Below are 17,843 nucleotides of genomic sequence, written 5' to 3' on the forward strand. Positions count from 1 at the left end.
TGATCTACCCCCCACACAACTCTGACTGACACATCAATCCTGATGAGTGACATGAAACAACAGTGGATTTTATATTGTAATATATTGTTTAGATTGTCTTAACTCCTGGTTTCCAGATTTTGGTCATTAGACTTTTGAATCTTTAGGTCCATTTTCCAACTGTTTTCTTTTAAAAATTGTTTCAGTACCTCACTCATGTTTCAGAGAACCAGGGATAATTTCTTAACCCAAGGGTTAATTTCTTAACCCAAGGGTTAATTTCTTAACCCAAGGGTTAATTTCTTAACCAAAAGGTTTATTTCTTAACCCAGGGTTAATTTCTTAACTCTGTTTTTATATTACCTCCTCAACATGGGTGGAGTCGTCATAGCACGGCTGTGCAAAACTGCTGTGACATTGTTTTATGCGACGTCCAGCTCTCTCTGGATCCTCTCGTCAGCCCCCGAACACAGGCACGTCTGCACCTTGTCGACAGACCACGGTGTATTTTTGTCGGACGTCACGCTCATGACTCTTCCAGTGACAACGCTCTCTGACAATCAGTGGCTGGCAGACTGTTGACATCACATTTTAGTATCGGCTCAGCTTGTTTGGAACCTCACCAGCGCCGGAGCGGGCCTCCTTAACCTTAAGTTTGCTGCCCTCTCATTTTATTACCATTGCTGTTATGCTTCTCTCCATCAGTTGTGATGTAAAATTCATCACTCTTTGTTAGCACAAGCACAAAAACTAAACACTGCAATATTGAGGAATATGGAGAGTGTGTGGAGCTTAATCTAGCTTAATCAGCATTATGTGAACTAATTTGACAATGGTTTGAATATAACAGACCTCTAATTTTTTTCAGTTATATAGCAGCACTGGAGTGTTTAAAAGTGTCGCACCGTGGACATTGAAGTAAGACAAGTGCAAAGCAAAAGGGAGGAAGAGAGCATAGAGTAAATGTAAAGAATTCCCTTTGTTCGGATAAATCAATGGTTCTCTGTGGCTCTATGACGCACAGCTACTGATGCACAAATTGATTTTCTGTGTAAATGTGTGTCTCTTTGTGTGTGTGTGTGTGTGTGTTAAATAGACGACTGATATATGGTGTGAGTATGACAGTATTAACATTATTTTCAAAAAGGTCGGTTTACACCCAGAACCCTGTTTCCCTGTGGTGTTATTTGACTGCCTCTTCAGTCTGTAGAATCATTGTTCCTAATTGGTTTGTTTCAAAAGGCCCATAAGCAGCAACTGGCAGGAAATATTTGTTACAGCTTCTGGCAGCAGTGGCTTTATGTTTTTACACATAATGCAACTACACAAAATTATTATTGTCAGAAAACCACTATTATGTTTGACCTGTGATGATATAGAACAAAAAAGAAGCTCCTGCACAATATCAATATCAATAATCAATGGATGACTGGTAATCTGCCATCTTGTTTGGCTCATACTGTATATTGGTGTAATTAATTTTATTGCAATACCACTGTGTGTCTGTTATCCACCAGTTAGTCTGTCCTGTATTAATAATTTGTAATATAGACATCCTAACTACACAGCTTTATTAATTCCTAACTTTATTTAATAGCTGTCTTTTGGCAACATATTGAGATAAATGTAACAAAACTTTAATTATAACCCTCTTTCTTAAAAATATGGAAACTCAAATGTATAATTTTCCTTTTTCTTCACAGATAGACAAATGATGTTGGTTTGATATTAACTGTCATTAGGATTTCAGCTGTGAGTGATTTTGTTGTTGACTTGAGGTTATACCTTGGTCTCCATAATCTCTACATTTTATTTCCACAATCACAGCTGGTACTAGGTACTATGAACTAATGTGCCCTTAATATAAAGATGTGTGTTGTAAATGTGTTAACTTTCCATGTTTGGCTCATTTTCATATTGATGCATCAAAAGACAAGAATTATCACTGGGCAGTTCTGAGGATAGATTAAGATGCACCAGCTGACAGCATTTTGACTGATCTCTTCGTGCTTATCTTCAACCTAATCAGATCTGGCAGTTAATTATAGATTCTAATTTTTAAACCTTTCTCATCATGGGCCCATTTAGGTCTTGGATATCACATGAGCAAAACTACAGTGATTTAATGGAAGAATATAACTGATCACTATGGGTCCTATGTGTGAAATGTTAGAGAGAATACAAGAGTGGAAGAGTGAAGCGAGTTATGAATTTTTACATCCTTGCTGGTTCACAGGGCCACTTTAGTTCCCGGGAGTACTAATGCAAGCATAAATATAAGCATGGAAGAACCTGTGTCCCAGATTTGAATATGTCAAGTGAATGTATGTTTGTGTCATGTTTCTTATTTACCACTGTGCAATTATATTTGATGTTGTATGCAGATAAACCTGTGTGACTTGGAATGTGGTGTATGAACAAGTTTGTGAACTGTTTTCATGTGGTCTTGTATTCCCTGTGGTGTAGCTTATATAACCCTATTACAGTGTTTGCTCATTCTTTGGCTGTGTGATGTATGCTGCTACCCCATTTACTACCTGTTTCGCTGCCTTGGCTTTTTCTTCACCCTAGTACCTGCAAAACATCACAGGGTCTTGGGAACCTCCTATCAATGCCTTGGTTCCCACTGGAGTTGATAATGAATGTGGGAACGTGTGCTACTTGAAATAGACCAATCTCCCCTTGGGGAAGGATTAAGTTTTAATTACCCAAGTTAATGGGGCAGAGTGGGATCAACAGAGCAGGATACAATGAAAATGTTTCCCACTGAACCTAATGAGACGCCTTAACCTGAGGTTGAACATGTAAGATTTAGCAGGAGAACACTTTATTTCAAGAGAGTTGGTTTGACAGGATGTGAATGTCCATTTGGAATAGAAACAGACCCACACAAGGCTGAAGGGAATGGTGGCTTTGATATTATTAAATCTCTCCTAAGAGAGCATGCACAGGCTCTTGATCTGCATTAAACCCACACGATTGCTCATTTGAGTTCTGACATAATTTGTAATATCCAATTAGGTAACAAATTTCAGTTTGATCACATTACATTGTTCCAAGTTCAGTTGTATGAATTCCATGGCCATATAAGTCAGCATTTGTTGCATAAAAGCATTTTTCTTTTTCATTTTTTGTCATGAAATGATTTATAAGCCACTAGTGAGTATCTGCCCTTCTCCACCTGGATGTTGCTGAGCACATCCTGGGAGTTCTTCTTCATCTCTACCCTCGTAATAGAGGCTCTGTTGTCCTTGGGTTTTGTTTTTTTCTACCTGTATACAGCAAACTAACAAGCTCAGTAAGATGAAACAATGAGGAACCTACACAATGAAGTTAACAGCAAGATGATACATTACCTTAGCATGAAAAGAATGAAGGGTATGACTGCTCTGTGGTCTGTGAAGTTGTTGTTTAGGGGGTAAATTGTAGCTTAGGCACTAAATGAAGGATTGATGATGGCTGCTAACCCTTCTTTATAAAATTCATTTTCTCCAATAGAAAATTAAATCTATTTGTTTGGGAATATGTGTTTATTTTAAAATGAAGAGATGATTCCTTTTCTCCTAAAAATGACTTCCCACTCACATTCACATGTGCTCAGAAATGGTCCTATGGTATCATATTCTCTTTTCTCCCAATCTTTTCTGTGGTAGGTTTCTGGGTAAAAGTCTGCAGGGGGTTCACCATGGTGCAAGAGGAGAATGACGGGATAAACAGAGACATGATTATTCCGCCAATTCAAGACAACAGACCTACAGTAAGCACACTGTCTGCATGACTCTCTCCTACTGTTTTCTCCCACTTATTACATATAAATCACTCTTTTTTTTTTCCTCACTAGAGAACATGAATAGTGCACAGACATGTGCTTAATTCTGTTTACCAGATTGTGATGTGTCAGTCACACTTATCAGTCATGAAATGTAGAGGGATTTCATTTAGATGTTAAAGGAAGATATTTAAGTATCTAGAAACATGCCTGAGCTCGACCCAAGAGGCAGTTAGCATAAGACCATAAGCTTAAAGGAACTCATTATAACAAAGTCCAAGAATCTTCTTCAGACTTCTCTGGTCAAGACATGTCTGATTTTGCTGTGCATGTGTGGTGAACTATGGCAATATGATGTAAGCAGGCAAACTATATAAGAGCAGAGATTTGAGATCAGCCGATGTCATCCGTCTACATTGTTCTTGTGTTTTTAAAAAACATGTCTTCATGGTTTTTGTCTATGTTATTCACACTATTATAATTTTACCTTAGCTTGTAATTTGTTGCCAAAGCTCCAAATAAGACATCAGTATTTTAGAGTAGATTGTGATCTAGGACCACTTTCTCATATTGATAATCAGAGATGTAAACACTTTTTTCTTACAACTGCATCTCACAATCATCCCACAATCTTACAATGAAAAGAGGCCTTCACCTTGGCGTAACGAGAAAGGGCATTAACTAATCTCCAAAGAGGCTCTGTGAGCTGATCGTCATGTTAAAGTAAAACCATATGATGGTTTCCAATTCTCCCTTCTTTTATTACACCTTTCCCCTGAAATAGTACAGTCATTAGAACTATTAATTGATTAATCGAAGCTTTGAAATATTTTGAAGATTTCGACAAAGTTCAATTGCTACCTGTAGGTGTTTACATTGAAGGGTGTTGATGAGCATGAGTAGTAAGTAGTTGATGAGTAGTCTCGCAACATTTTCTCTTAAAATCTCGTCCCGCGAGACTCCACTTTGAGGAAGATGGCCCGAAAACATTTTTGCTTTTCCATGGTTTTGGAACAGTGATCTCGATTGCCACTATTGTTGTTGCTGTGATTGTTTTCAACATATGGCAAAGGCAGTGGGTGAACTCTATCCACACATACCACACCATCTTATCTGAAGTGAACTGGTCATGTGACCCCCCCACGTCATGTCCAGTGACGCTGATGTGATGTGTAAATGCACCATTACATTTTTAGCGATAAACCTTTATATCGACACATCTTAAAAACAACCCAATGAGAGTGTGAAAATGTTATCAGATTGTCCCCATTGTTCTAGTTTTGTTTGGGGGCATTACATGTTTATTATGTGTGAGGGAGTCTTCACTTGCTCAAGTGTGGGAAAAAGCCGTTACATATTCAAACTTGTGGAAGATGCTTTGTGTTATGAACTGCATAATGCATTGCTTTGTCATGACACATTACTGTGTGTACAATGCATTACTGGTGTACTGACCTTCCCTCCTTCTGCTGTCACAGTCTTTGTCAAACACATACTTGTATGTAATAATGAAAATCTGAAATCTTCTTATTAATATACATGACTGTGTAATCTTTGTTCTGCAGGAATTGTGTTTCTCTCTAATCTAATAAAAATAACTCATCTGTTTACTACAGGAAACAAACAACAACCTCATTAAGTAAATGCAATGGTTACTGTATTTCATGAATATTTCGGTCACCCATCAGGTATCTCTCATTTGCCTTGTTCAAAATGAGAGATAATAAAACTGTCCTTACCTTACCTTGCCTAAGTAGATGTGGTTTCAGTCCCTGTGTATTTCTTTCCTCCTCAGTTGTCATGGCAATTTACAATCAAGGACAAGATGACGCTTGTGCCTCCCTGTCTTGGCAAGTTCAGACCAGCTGTGGGTCAGTGCTGCCACCAGTGCACTCCGGACAGCCTGGTGAGTGTGCAGTGTTGGGTCAAAGATTAGAGAAAGAAAGGAGAAAAAAGGGATGGTAGAAAGTGAGACTAATCAAATGAAAGAGGTCGGCTTTGTTTTGAGAGCATCCAGAGACTTTATTTTGTTTTGCTTCAGAGGCCACATTATAGTTAAACTGATTTACTAACTGAGAAAAACACTCTTGAGCTTTTTCAGTCACAGTCAGTTGCAAGACAGTTGCAATACACAACATTCTGCATCATAAGAGATATCAGGAAACAAATTCATCAATTTAAAAAAAGCTTGCCTGGTCGTTGCGTTTGCGTACTGCAGAAAATGCCATACCATGTACAGTATATGAATAAGTGTTCCAATGTTTCACAAGAAAACTTGATTTGAATACTTCCTTGTCACACTCACAACCTGTTAATTTACATGTTTTCTGAAAGCTCTGAGTTTAGTTCAGAACGTACAATGTATATGCTGTGATTCCATGTTCCACTTGAGTGTAGTAATAGACACAGCACGTAACAAGCCAATCAGTAGTGGCAGAAAATGGGTCACAGTGTCAGCTAATAAGGGTCTCTCTGGATTTACTTTTAAAGACAGCATGTTCTTTGGCTTAAAAGGCTTCAGACAAGGACAGAAATAAGGCCAGGTTTAATATTGGTCTGGCATTTCCAGGATGGAGAGCGCTAAAATCACTGAGACAGTTTCGAATTCACAGGGAGCTTGCATTCTCCTCCTGGCCTCATAACAAACTTAATGCATACATTGTGTTGCATGTCTGTTTGTATTGGTAAATGGCTATATCTTATGACTGTCATTAGGGCATTAGAGCAACATCTGAGATGTGCGATTACACTGGTTAATCGGTGATGATAAAATTTGCAATAAATTAACAGATGTTCAGGCTGTCGGAGAACATAAAGTCCATAAACTCCAGTAAGTGCCACAACTAATTATGAAACCTAGTGTAGCCGTCCTTGGACAGACTATGGACATGAACGAGTGGAGCAGATATGACCCAAGGTGTGCAATTTAAAACCGTAAATATGTCATGAGACACAACAGACCAACAACAAGCAAACAAACAGTTCAAACTCACAATGAAGCCTCCAATAAATACAACTGTCCAGGCTTTTGCGATGTGTTAATCGTACATGCGCATATCGTAATGGCGATAAAGATGTGATTCATCGGTCAGCCTTAGCTTTCATAATCACTTATGTTTTGGTCTGATATGTATGCTCAACTGCATCCACTTGTGGCTCTCAGTTGTTGCATATTGGATCTTTTTAAAGATGTTTTCATACACACATACATCCTGATGGCATCATTGAGCTGCATACAATGACCTTGGTTGTGATCAGTGGAGCTCATCTGTCTGTTTATGTATTTTGTCATGTGTAAGCGTAAGAAGCATGGACAAAACTCTTCACTTGGCTTTCGTAACCTGCTGAGTGTCAATGAAACGCAAACCAGGTAGTGATCCAATATTCAGTTCAACACATAAATGTGTCCGTCCCATCATGTTAATTTCCCTGCCTCTGAATTGTATGTTTTCTATCATAGATTCCGTGGCTGGCTGGTGCGGAGGGTTTGCTGCATGCTGTTTGTGAGCGGGTGCAAAGTGTATGCGAGTCCTGTTGTCAACAGACTGGAGAACGTCTGTCAGAGCAACAGGTACCTAAGGGGAATGAGCAGGAGAAGGATGGGAGAAGGGATGCCAGAGGAGAATAAATGAATGATAGACAGATACAGAATCGGAAACTGGCCACTGCAGTTCAGGAGAAAGGGAAACTGAAGGTGGAATGGAGATAACAGACACACAGATATACTAAATGAAGGCTATCATGAAGGAAGGAAAAGGTGATAACTTGGGACTGTTATCACACTTTCTCTATCTCTGTCCTAGACTCAGTTTGTATGTGGTGCTGTCTCCCCTTCAGTGTAATTGAGTTTAACCTTTATGTAACCCCTCAACATGAGAATGATGTTGTTGTCTTGCTGGAAGGTGGTTGCTTGTCTGTGTGCATCACAAGAGAGGCTTTGTGTGGTGTTAACCCTGCTGTCCCGTGACTGTGTATTTTCAGGGTTAAGGAGGTGCTTGCAGCAGACCAGAAAACACCTGCGGGGCAAGACAGCCAAGGGCAGATTAACCGCCTCACACCATTCCTCCCTCTCATTAAGACCTGCATCTCTCCTGGCCTCTTACGGTTTGTGTGTTTCTTCAAGTGTACATAATGAGTGGAGGGCAAAGGGTGAAGTTTAAAGATGGTTGCTTATTGTTTATGCTGTATAAGATGCCTTGGTGTATTGATTATAAGGTGAACTATGCCAGCCTTTCACAAGAACAAACAAGAAATATACAGAAATGATTATTAGTAGTAGTATTATTATTATTATTATTACTTTTAATAAGCATTGTCAGATTACAAAAATCCTCATGCTGGCCCACTGCCATAAAAAAGCACCGGATATACAGCTTTTAGTCTTTGTCCAAATCAAAATTAAAATGCTTTTAAAAAGTTCCTTCCTCAGTGTGAATCAGTGAACTGAGGCAAATGGACAAACTGGAGGAGAATTTCCACTTGCTTGTTTGCAAAACCAAATTATAGTGTACCTGACAGTGCCTTAAGACCAACTGTAGCCAGCAGCTTCAGCTGCCATTGCTCTGAAGAGAAACCAAGGAAATAATTTTTTTGTAGACGGCTTTCTTTCTGTTTTTTTTTTGTTTGTTTTTTACAGTTTCACAGTTGCTTGGTGTTGCTATGGTTGCCATGGTTATGTTTCATTTATAACCTACTTGTGCTTGATTCTCTGTCATTTATAATGCTCTTCAACATGATTGACAGTTAATGCGGCTTTTATCTGTTACTGTAGTAATATTTGCGTCTTGCATTAAGTTAAAGAATTCGATGGTTTCTACATTCATCCACACATTCCTCCTTTTATCCGCCATATCCCCAGTTTTCTCTTATTTTCCAATGCGTTGTCTTTTGCGTTTACCTTTCATGGACACACCAACTTTTCCATTTCTGTGAAAAAAGTTAGTTTTATCTGATGATGATGTTGTGTGTGTGTGTGTGAAGCTGAATTGAAACGTCTGTCTCTGACTTAATCTTGACATTTAGTTTCTTCCCTGTGTTTTTACAGTATTTCATATCTTGATGCCTCTTTACCTCCCGATATTTTCATGTTGTCATACCTCATTCTCATTGTTACAGCTCCCCTTTGCTCACAATCAAATTTTTAGGGGTTGTTTGTTGTACTAATCGCATTCATTGTCATTACATTTTTCTCATCTTCTTTACTAGATTCATGGGCTGGGTGATGCTGAAGATGTTATCTTCTGTTTTTGGAAACATTCAAGTCAACCTCAACCATCTGTCTGCATTGCACTCAGTCTCACAAGAGGTACATGTACAGTATCTAAACACACACACACATGCTTATCCAGATCAAATATCCTAATTTTAATTCATAGGAAAATAAATGTGTCCATAACTGGAGTGTCAGTTGCTCCTTTAAAATATTATGGAACTTTTTTTTATCTCAAGTTTTTCTAACCTGTCAAGTTAAACTTAATTATTTTGCTGAAGACCACACTCTAATTTCATGGTTGACTGAATAAAAACAAGTAAATAAGGCTAATGCTGCTGCAGAGGCATAAAATTGGCATAAATGAATTACATCCACAAATTGAGGCAAATTCAGCAAGAAATCATTCTACTGAGGCAGATGGTTTTCACTGGGTATCAGCCGTTTGTCAAGAGTGTTCAGGTTTGTCCCCTGAATAGTGTCCTTTCTTATCTATTAATTTTTTTTTTCTAGAAACATTATATGAATACCTGAAAAATAAGGAAATCTTGACCAGATGTCTTCATCCAGTTCACTTAAATCCTAATCAAGAAAGTTTTGCTTATAACAGATAAAATATAACAACTTAAATATTCATATCACATCACTGTCATCACATCAACTCTCACAGATAATGTCTGATTCTTGTGACATATTTGTCAGATGGATAAGTTAGTATCAAAGTAAGCTTTAAAAAGAAAAAAGCTTTAAAAGAACATGTTTTTTCAGCACTTTTGTTGCAAATCTTTAAAACTATCAAATCCATAAAAGCACAATAATGTTTTATCAGGCTGCTTTGACTTCACTAAATATATAATTGAGTTTGTGGCTGCGGCTATTTATTTCTGTGTCTTAAATAAAAAATTATTAAATTCTTCACAGAAGTGCCACATACAGAATAACAGAGCTGTTGTTGACCGTAGGGAAGAAATGCATGGTATGCTGGAACCTCCCCCAGTACACACTGTCATAAAAACAAACTCACCACAATCTCTGCCTGCATCTCAAACTTCTCAGTATAAGATTGTACACACAGAACGATTGTCTGGTTTTCAATAAAACCTGCATTTTCTCGACTCTGTTCTGAGGATTCCATCTGAAGCTTGTGATGTCTGATTACAATGTTGATTAAATATGAGATTACAAGAACCACTCCTATTCTGCACTCTAGTCAGCAAAGTCTGCCATTGTTTGCCATAATGAATTGCAATGTGAAGAATGTTGTTCCTCTAAAACTGCCTCTGTTCTTTTATTCAGGGATCTCTGCTGGTTTATGTCCATGTGCGTCAGAGCATCATGGACTGTGCTCTCATCCCTCTGGTGCTTCTCTGTCACAACCTGAGAGTTCCATACACTGTTTGTCCTCATCAGGTTTACAGCTCCCCCCTAAGGTATAAACACACAAAGACACAAAAGCTGTCAGAGAAGTTGCCCCATGAAAACAAGTAAACATCCAGCGTCTTTCAGCCAAAATAACACGGACAACATTTTGACGGAAATTAAATCCTTTACACCCTATTTAAGCCTGTCAATTCGATTTTAAAGGTAGTCCAACAAATTGAGGACTTCTCCTCACACCTCTCCCTTTCCCAAGTGAAACTACGTTGGACTTTGCATACCAGAAAAGCTGTGAACACATTTTCACAAGTCTCTCCACTCTTCCACTCTTTCCTCCTCCATCATTGGTTTATGCATCAGCCTTTCCTCCATGCTTAGTAGGTTTCTGCTTCAAAACATGAATTGCATGTCCATTCTGCGTGCTATACAAATATGGTGGTGCGAGATGGTGGTGTGACCTGTATCAAATGATTTCCTTGCCTAAAGTGTGTTTAAAAGGCTTATTCTAAGAATTCAGAAAACAAATTTACACACATGGATAGTCTGAAGAATGTAGAAGATGTAAATCGCTCCCAACCTTTTAACTGATACTACCAATATCCTCTAATTATCCAACAGATCAATCCTGCAGAGAGTAGGTGTGGTCCTCCTTCCACTGTCTGCATTGACTGAGCAGGAAGCTGAGATGGACAGCCTGTACTCACCTGTCATGGCCTCTGTAAGTCTGACCTGATTTGAAATCTTTATTAGACATTTGCTACTTATCTGAAGGCTCATTTCAATAGTACCACCATTGTGAAGCACAGTTAAGGGACTGGCATTTTACACCAAAGTATTAGATGTTATTTGTTTTTCAAATTCAACATCAAATAAAAAAAAAAAAAAAAGATTTGTAGAACCATATAAATAGACCATGTAAAAATGATTTTTCACATTGTCTTATTTTAATTTTCATTGCATATAATGGGTGATTTTAAGAGAGGAAGAGAATCTGATGTCTCTCAGAAATGACCACATTTTAAGTGTCTGCCATCATTTCCAGAAACTGCATACTGTACATAACCTGTGGCTGCAACTAAGGAATCTGGAATATTTCTCACCACATGTATAGCTGAACAGAATCTTGTTACAGTCCTGATATTTCAGCCTTGACCAAACAGACCAACAAAGCAGTCCTTCGAACATTGTCAGTGTATTTGGAAAAGCGACACATGGTTACAAGTTGTTATAATATAGTTTTTATAATCATCATGTTCAATTGGAGCTTGTGAATATTGACGTCAATCAAAGACTCTGATTTTGTTTTAAATGTGTCATCTCCAACCCCAGTGAGAAGAGACTTGAATTAACAGCTGCATGTTTTGCAAAGCTCTTTGAGGCACAGAAGGATTTTAGCAACTGTTTTCCCATATGCAAATGTCCCCTTCAACTGTCAGAATTAATTCAAGTTTCATGTACCCTTGTCAGTCACCAACCATAAAAACAACCTCTTGGTATATATCATTTGAGCTGTTGGAGCTGACTGCTGAAGCAGTTCCTCATTAGCAGTCAAAGTGAAACCAGAAACAGCCTGTTCACTTGTGTATGAGATCGTTACACAGGGCCATGAATGAGAAAACATGATGTTAATGCATTTTAACCAAAACATTTGTTGACAGCAGGTTATTGTATAAAATTGCAACATAAGCAAAATCATTTTGTCCTTGCAATGTGTCTGCGTTCACTTGTATTCATTTTTCTGCACATACACACACTTTTCTTTGCACTCCATAATGGAGTGTTATCATAGTCGATTTCACTATCAGAATACAACCTGTCCTTTTGCCCCTCTCCCATTCAGCAGCCTCTCCCCACTCACCCTTCATTCATTCTCATACCACTACCAAGGGAGTGCAGTCTTGCTAAAGAGATTGACGCTTTTGAGATGGCTGGAGTGACAAAGCATTAAGGGAAAAACAAAAGTGGTTAGTTTGATTGTGTGGGTTTGGCAGGTCTGAGCAGGTTGCCTTGGTTTAGGCAATTTGTGTATTTTTTTCCCCCTTAATTTTAAGTTATTTATGATTATTTAAGGCTCTCTCCCCTCCTTTGCATGTATCACAGTTTTCTCAAGTACCTTTGATGAGCCTTTTGTCTAAGTACCTCTATTTACTTGATTTTTATCAATGATCAATGGCCATTCATCATAACATCTTCCTGCCTTTGTATTAAGAGAGACCTTTGTGCTTTGTATCACTTTGCCTAAAGATGTATTTCATTTAGGGAAGCAACTGGCTTTATTAAGATCAATATTGTGCTGTAAAGCTCAATACAATGACTCAGTCTGACATTAATCTACAAGAGTCAAGCCACTGTGGAACATGAGCAGGTTGTTTATGACTGCAGCAAGAGTAATTTTTTTTCATTGACCATTGATGTGAGTAAGCATATTGGCTATGCATGAGAAAGCAGCCTTGTTTGTTGGATGTATTTCAATGTTAATAGACCTTTATTGTTTATTGAGTGTATGCCTGTTTAGCTGCTGTTCAATGGTAATTGAATTTTCCTTATCTGTGAGGAGAAAACAGTACTTGGGGCAAGGGAAGTATCTCTGAATGTCATGTAGTGTCCACCACTGTCCCTTTTTCTCCCTGTCCTTCCGCCTTCTTTCTCAGTGTTGCTCTCTTAGCTCTGATTTTTGTATTGCTTGTTTATATTTTTTAAATGCATGGTAAGCATTTTATGTTAATTGCACCCCTGCTGCCAGGGCTTTTCAGACCTTTGTACCTGCCACATTTCCACTTCCCCATTCTCTGTCCTCAGCTGGTACGTGAGCTGCTACATGAGGGCCAGGCGATAAGTGTTGGTGTGTCAGCAGAGTCTGGCCAAGGTGGCCAGTGGCTGGCTCACATCAGACAGCTCATCAAAGAGAGATCTGTCCCCGACGTCAGTCTGGTCCCTGTGGGCATCTCCTACGACTGTGTGCCCGAAACCAACATACAGGTGGTGCATGCAAGCACACACGTTGAAGCACACACTTAACAGGAACCATTTGTAACAGTAGTGTCCTCAGAAGCCAGTGAACAGATTTGATTTAGAGCAGAGAGAAATGACTAGCAGGAAGAGAGGAGAGGCAGAGATTCTGTATGAGGAGTATTGGACAGGTACATGCTCTAAAAACAACAGTATGCCTACCAAGTTTCTAGTTAGGCACCATAACTAAGACAGCTTACCATGAAGGTCAACAGCTGGAGCAGCAACTGCCGTGATTCAAAATCCATTATTTTAAAATTCTTAGTATCCAATTTAGAATAATACATTAGACTTAAGGTCATAACGCAGTCAGTTTTTAATGCACAGACATGATGCATACTGTATAATTACTGAAATATCTTTCTTATATTTTGTAAGCTGGCACTCATTTGTTAATAAATGCTCATAAATCTGCTTAATAACCTTTAAAATGCTCCTAACAGCTTGCAAATCACCATGTTTGTATTTGTATCCATGGGAATATTGCGGACAGAAATTGAAAGCAGCTTTTTAGCTGCAGCCTAAATCCTAACATTTTACTTCCTGTTCGCAAAAACTGGGAGAACTGTAGTTCAGTAATTTCCCCCAAATCGTTATCAGTAATCAAAATAATAGCAGTTTTGTTATTGTTAACTCATGTTATGTTACAGAATTATTATTCCATAAAGCTTGTAACATCAGAGTGGAAGAGTGGTGAGTACAGTTGTCTCCATTTTGTCTGCCAGTGAGGATCTCATGCTCAACGTTAAGATTCATGTTTCACAGCTGTATGAAACCGTTTTCTCACAGCCAACACTGCCCACACCCGGCTGTTTTCTCACAGCCGGGTGTTGATTCATTAGTTAAAGGTTTGCATTTCATTTTATTTAGCTGATGACGTTTGTCTTGCCCTTGCTTTAGGCCACATCACCCAGTTCACGCCCAATCTTGTCCAATTTCAATTTATGATACTGACAGTGGCTGTTATGTTTCTTTAATTACCGTAAGGTGCTTGCCTTATCATTTTGTTCTGCCATTCAGAAACAGTACACACACAGTATTGTACTCACAGTTCATGTACTTATACATATTCTGCGACTTGTTTTGTGTCATGGGGGCTCATCATAGTCATTAGTGGTATTTTTGCTGGAATTTTACCTCCAAAGGCGAAGACCTCATTATGGTATAATCACTTATTCTGCTTTATGTGGGACTCCTATGAATATGTGTGTTATCTGTCCCTGCAGGTCAGTTTAAGCACAGTGTTTCAGTGGCTTTGGTCTGTTATGTGGAAGAGACCAGAAGGAAGTGTGAGGATCCACTTTGCTCAGCCCTTTTCTCTCAAGGTGCACATCAGAAAGAGCTATTCATAAAATACCTATTTGCCATATGCATTAGTGTTTTTTTTAGTCTTGTGACCTTTAAAAACACATCATTATGTCAAGTTGTGACACCTTAACATGTTATAGGAGCTGTGAGCAATTTACCAAAAATATTCCCTCCCAGATTCTACTTTGTAGCTCTTTGTCCTTTATCTTTTTTCCTTTTTCTATGCATTTTTCTTTTTGTGTAGGAGATGTGTGAGTCAGGCAGGTGCAGAGTAGATGAATGGCTCCCTCTACAGGACCTGTTGCTGCCTGTTATCCTCGACAATGGGTAATTAAACCCCCGTGTATGTACCTGTATGCACTCGTGAGTGTTGATACTTTATGTGAGCGAACCACAATTAGATTTAGTCTTTTATCTTGCGTCTTTGAAATTGAAAAGTTGCATACTTTTGAACTTTTGAAGATAGACGTTCCTTCAAACCACAAATCTGGCACAGATACGAAGCCCTGATGAGAGTTTTTACCCTATTAGACTCCAGTCCAATTTTCATCAGCATGTATACCAGTGGAAAAGATAACAGCAAAATAACATCCACTGCTTGGGTTCTGATGAGCAGTGTGGCTTCTCGTTAAAAATGTATTCTTCTTAGGGAGAGGGACACAGGCCATATAAGAAATACTCATACACTACAGCAGTAAGTCAGTTATTCTGCTGCTGTAAGACTGTACAACAAGCACTGGTATCAGTAGACCACATACAACATGTAACTCATTACCTATTCAAAATAATATTAGTTGTTAAAGATATGGCAGTAAAAATAAACAGAAAAGTTATGTTATGCACAGATTTGCTTCTGTCACGAGTTATATTGTTAATGTGGTTGTAATGGTTTGTCATGTTTAAAAGGTGAGTCCCCAATACCCACATTAAAAGAAACACTGCACTAAAGTCCACCCACCAGAGTCATTAAGTGTTGAATAACAGTATTTCTGCAGTAGGCAATAAACCAAACAATTAATCAAGTGGCTGCATGCTCCATATGATATAATTAAATTAAACCATTCCATTTTATTCAGTTTTAACAAAAAAACACTAATATACAGTAATATATACACATGAGACTTGCATGATTTGTTATGTAACTGTCTTTGCAATTCATGAAATTCACTGCAAAACATTCAAATGATATAAGGCCAGTCTAACAATTTCACCAACTTAAAGCAACTAAAGTTCACCAACTTATCTTTTAGTCCTGTATTATTTGGTGAAGTTGATACTTAACAAAAACATTAATTATAATGGCACATAACAGTCCCTTTAAAGCTCAAAACACCCTATCACATAGTCATAATTGAAATGGGTCCTTTCCATGCCCCACCCTTCCCTTGGAGGAGGTTGCTAATGTATATGCCAAATGCCAAAATGCAAACTGAAGTTCTTACAAAAGTTGGTCAGTAATTGGTAATTTTCCATCATGGCATCAGCCTCGCAGCTCCTCATCCAACGACTCCATCTTGTTCACTACTCACTGCCATATTTGAATCTGCTACTTTTTGTGGTTATTATCTTTTGTGGACATACTCCTTATAAACAGTCACAGTTAGGAGTGACTGCAATATAAAGTCAAATTTCCTGTGGCCAGATCACATTCAGTGCTACCTCATACTATTTCAGTCAATCACTTTTATTTATTGTGATACAGCTCTCACACGGTTAGAAGAGTGCCAACGTTGAATGGTGAGGGAGTGATAAATTGACTCCACCACTTACAATCAAGACAACTTTGATATATAAAACAGTCAGTGGATGTAGTACATTGAATGGTTATTAAATAAGAAAACTCTAAAGAGAACACAAAACATTTGGAAAAATTTAAATATTATCTTATCTTAATTCACAGTCTGTAGTGAGATCACTATTTATTCATCCTGGCGCCTTTCTCTTCTCTTCTCATCTCACTCTCAAGAACCGTCAGAGCATTTGGCCGGAGGCAGATGTCGTGGCTCCTGCCTTCTCATTGTGCATCTGAGCTTAAAGAGCCAACTCCTCCAGATAAAGATACCCTGAGTATTGCCATCATCCTCCACCTTGTCTTCTGTAGGTCCAGGATTATCAACCTTTGCTGAATTATTAAAAAAATTAGATTTTTAAGCTGTCATTTTAATGTCATGCAAATTGTGCTGCTCTATCTGTGTGTGTGTGTCTTTGTTTATAGCGGCAACTTCCTGCATGGCTGTGATGTCCACCAGTCTGGTGTCCAGTCTTTTGCTTTATAAACACTGCAAGGTACAGGCATCATCTTTATGCCCCTGATGCTGTTAAAATCTGCCCCTCTAAGGATCCATCAGTACTCTAAGAGGCCCATAAACAGAATTGGAAATTGTTTTAGTTTATTAGAGTGTGACAGGGATTTTCTGAGTCATACTCACCAGTCTCTACACAGTGTCACCAGATGGTGAATGCTGGTATCTGTTTTTGTTGCTTAACCTCTCCATCCTTCTCCACAGGGCGTTAGACTTTCTGTCTTGTGTCGTGATGTCGCTTGGCTCACAGAGGAACTGTTGTTCAGAAACAAAGATGTCGGCTTTGGGGGAAATCTAACGGAAGTTCTCCACTATTCCTTGTCCCTGCTTGCACCTCACCTCATCATTGCTGCACTGCCGTCCAGGTTGGTTTTCAGTGAACCAAGATAAGCTGCTTATACCCAAACTCTTGCTTATCAAATACCAAATGTTTTCTTCTACTTGTAGGGAAGACCCTTTCATTGTGCCTCGTCCCTCCCTCACTGCAGCACTTCACCTTTCCCTCCAGGCCCAGATTGTCATACACACCTTTATACCAGAAGCTGTTGGTGGTAAGTAACTTACAGTTGGTGTAGCTGAGAAAACTTACTGATAACACTCAAGGATCACTGTTTTTCAGGCACCTTATTTTTTGTGGGAGGCCTTGGCAGTTGCTCTGACTGTTGGCATGTTCTTATAGAAAATAGTTTGACGATGACATTTGGAAGTATTAAAACTTAATCTTAATGTGTAAGGGAGACCAAGCTATGTCACGGTGCAGCACATGCGTCATATTTTTTCCCCCTACTTCTATGAAACAAATTTTAAAAAGCAGGTGATATGTGGGCAGGACATTAGTGGAACGGACATTTTTACACAGGTTTGAACCGTCAGTTCTTCTTTGTAGCTT

The 17,843-nt window shown here is 38.7% G+C and overlaps 1 protein-coding gene across 1 annotated transcript in view; it reads left to right on the forward strand.

Moving 5' to 3' along the window:
* The window catches only part of gpat2 (glycerol-3-phosphate acyltransferase 2, mitochondrial), a 103,873-nt gene that overhangs the window by 73,241 nt on the left and 12,789 nt on the right, over positions 1 to 17,843 (forward strand). The window contains exons 3-17 of the mRNA XM_058635278.1: positions 3,633 to 3,736; positions 5,544 to 5,654; positions 7,048 to 7,118; positions 7,209 to 7,319; positions 7,730 to 7,852; positions 8,954 to 9,053; positions 10,254 to 10,387; positions 10,953 to 11,052; positions 13,134 to 13,313; positions 14,570 to 14,668; positions 14,896 to 14,978; positions 16,618 to 16,748; positions 16,867 to 16,937; positions 17,159 to 17,319; positions 17,402 to 17,505. Of these exons, the coding sequence (XP_058491261.1) occupies positions 3,665 to 3,736; positions 5,544 to 5,654; positions 7,048 to 7,118; positions 7,209 to 7,319; positions 7,730 to 7,852; positions 8,954 to 9,053; positions 10,254 to 10,387; positions 10,953 to 11,052; positions 13,134 to 13,313; positions 14,570 to 14,668; positions 14,896 to 14,978; positions 16,618 to 16,748; positions 16,867 to 16,937; positions 17,159 to 17,319; positions 17,402 to 17,505 (1,651 nt within the window). The 5' untranslated portion in view covers positions 3,633 to 3,664. The remainder of the gene's footprint in view (positions 1 to 3,632; positions 3,737 to 5,543; positions 5,655 to 7,047; positions 7,119 to 7,208; positions 7,320 to 7,729; positions 7,853 to 8,953; positions 9,054 to 10,253; positions 10,388 to 10,952; positions 11,053 to 13,133; positions 13,314 to 14,569; positions 14,669 to 14,895; positions 14,979 to 16,617; positions 16,749 to 16,866; positions 16,938 to 17,158; positions 17,320 to 17,401; positions 17,506 to 17,843) is intronic.

Source organism: Solea solea, chromosome 8 (genome assembly GCF_958295425.1).
Source record: "Solea solea chromosome 8, fSolSol10.1, whole genome shotgun sequence".
NCBI classification, from domain to species: domain Eukaryota; kingdom Metazoa; phylum Chordata; class Actinopteri; order Pleuronectiformes; family Soleidae; genus Solea; species Solea solea.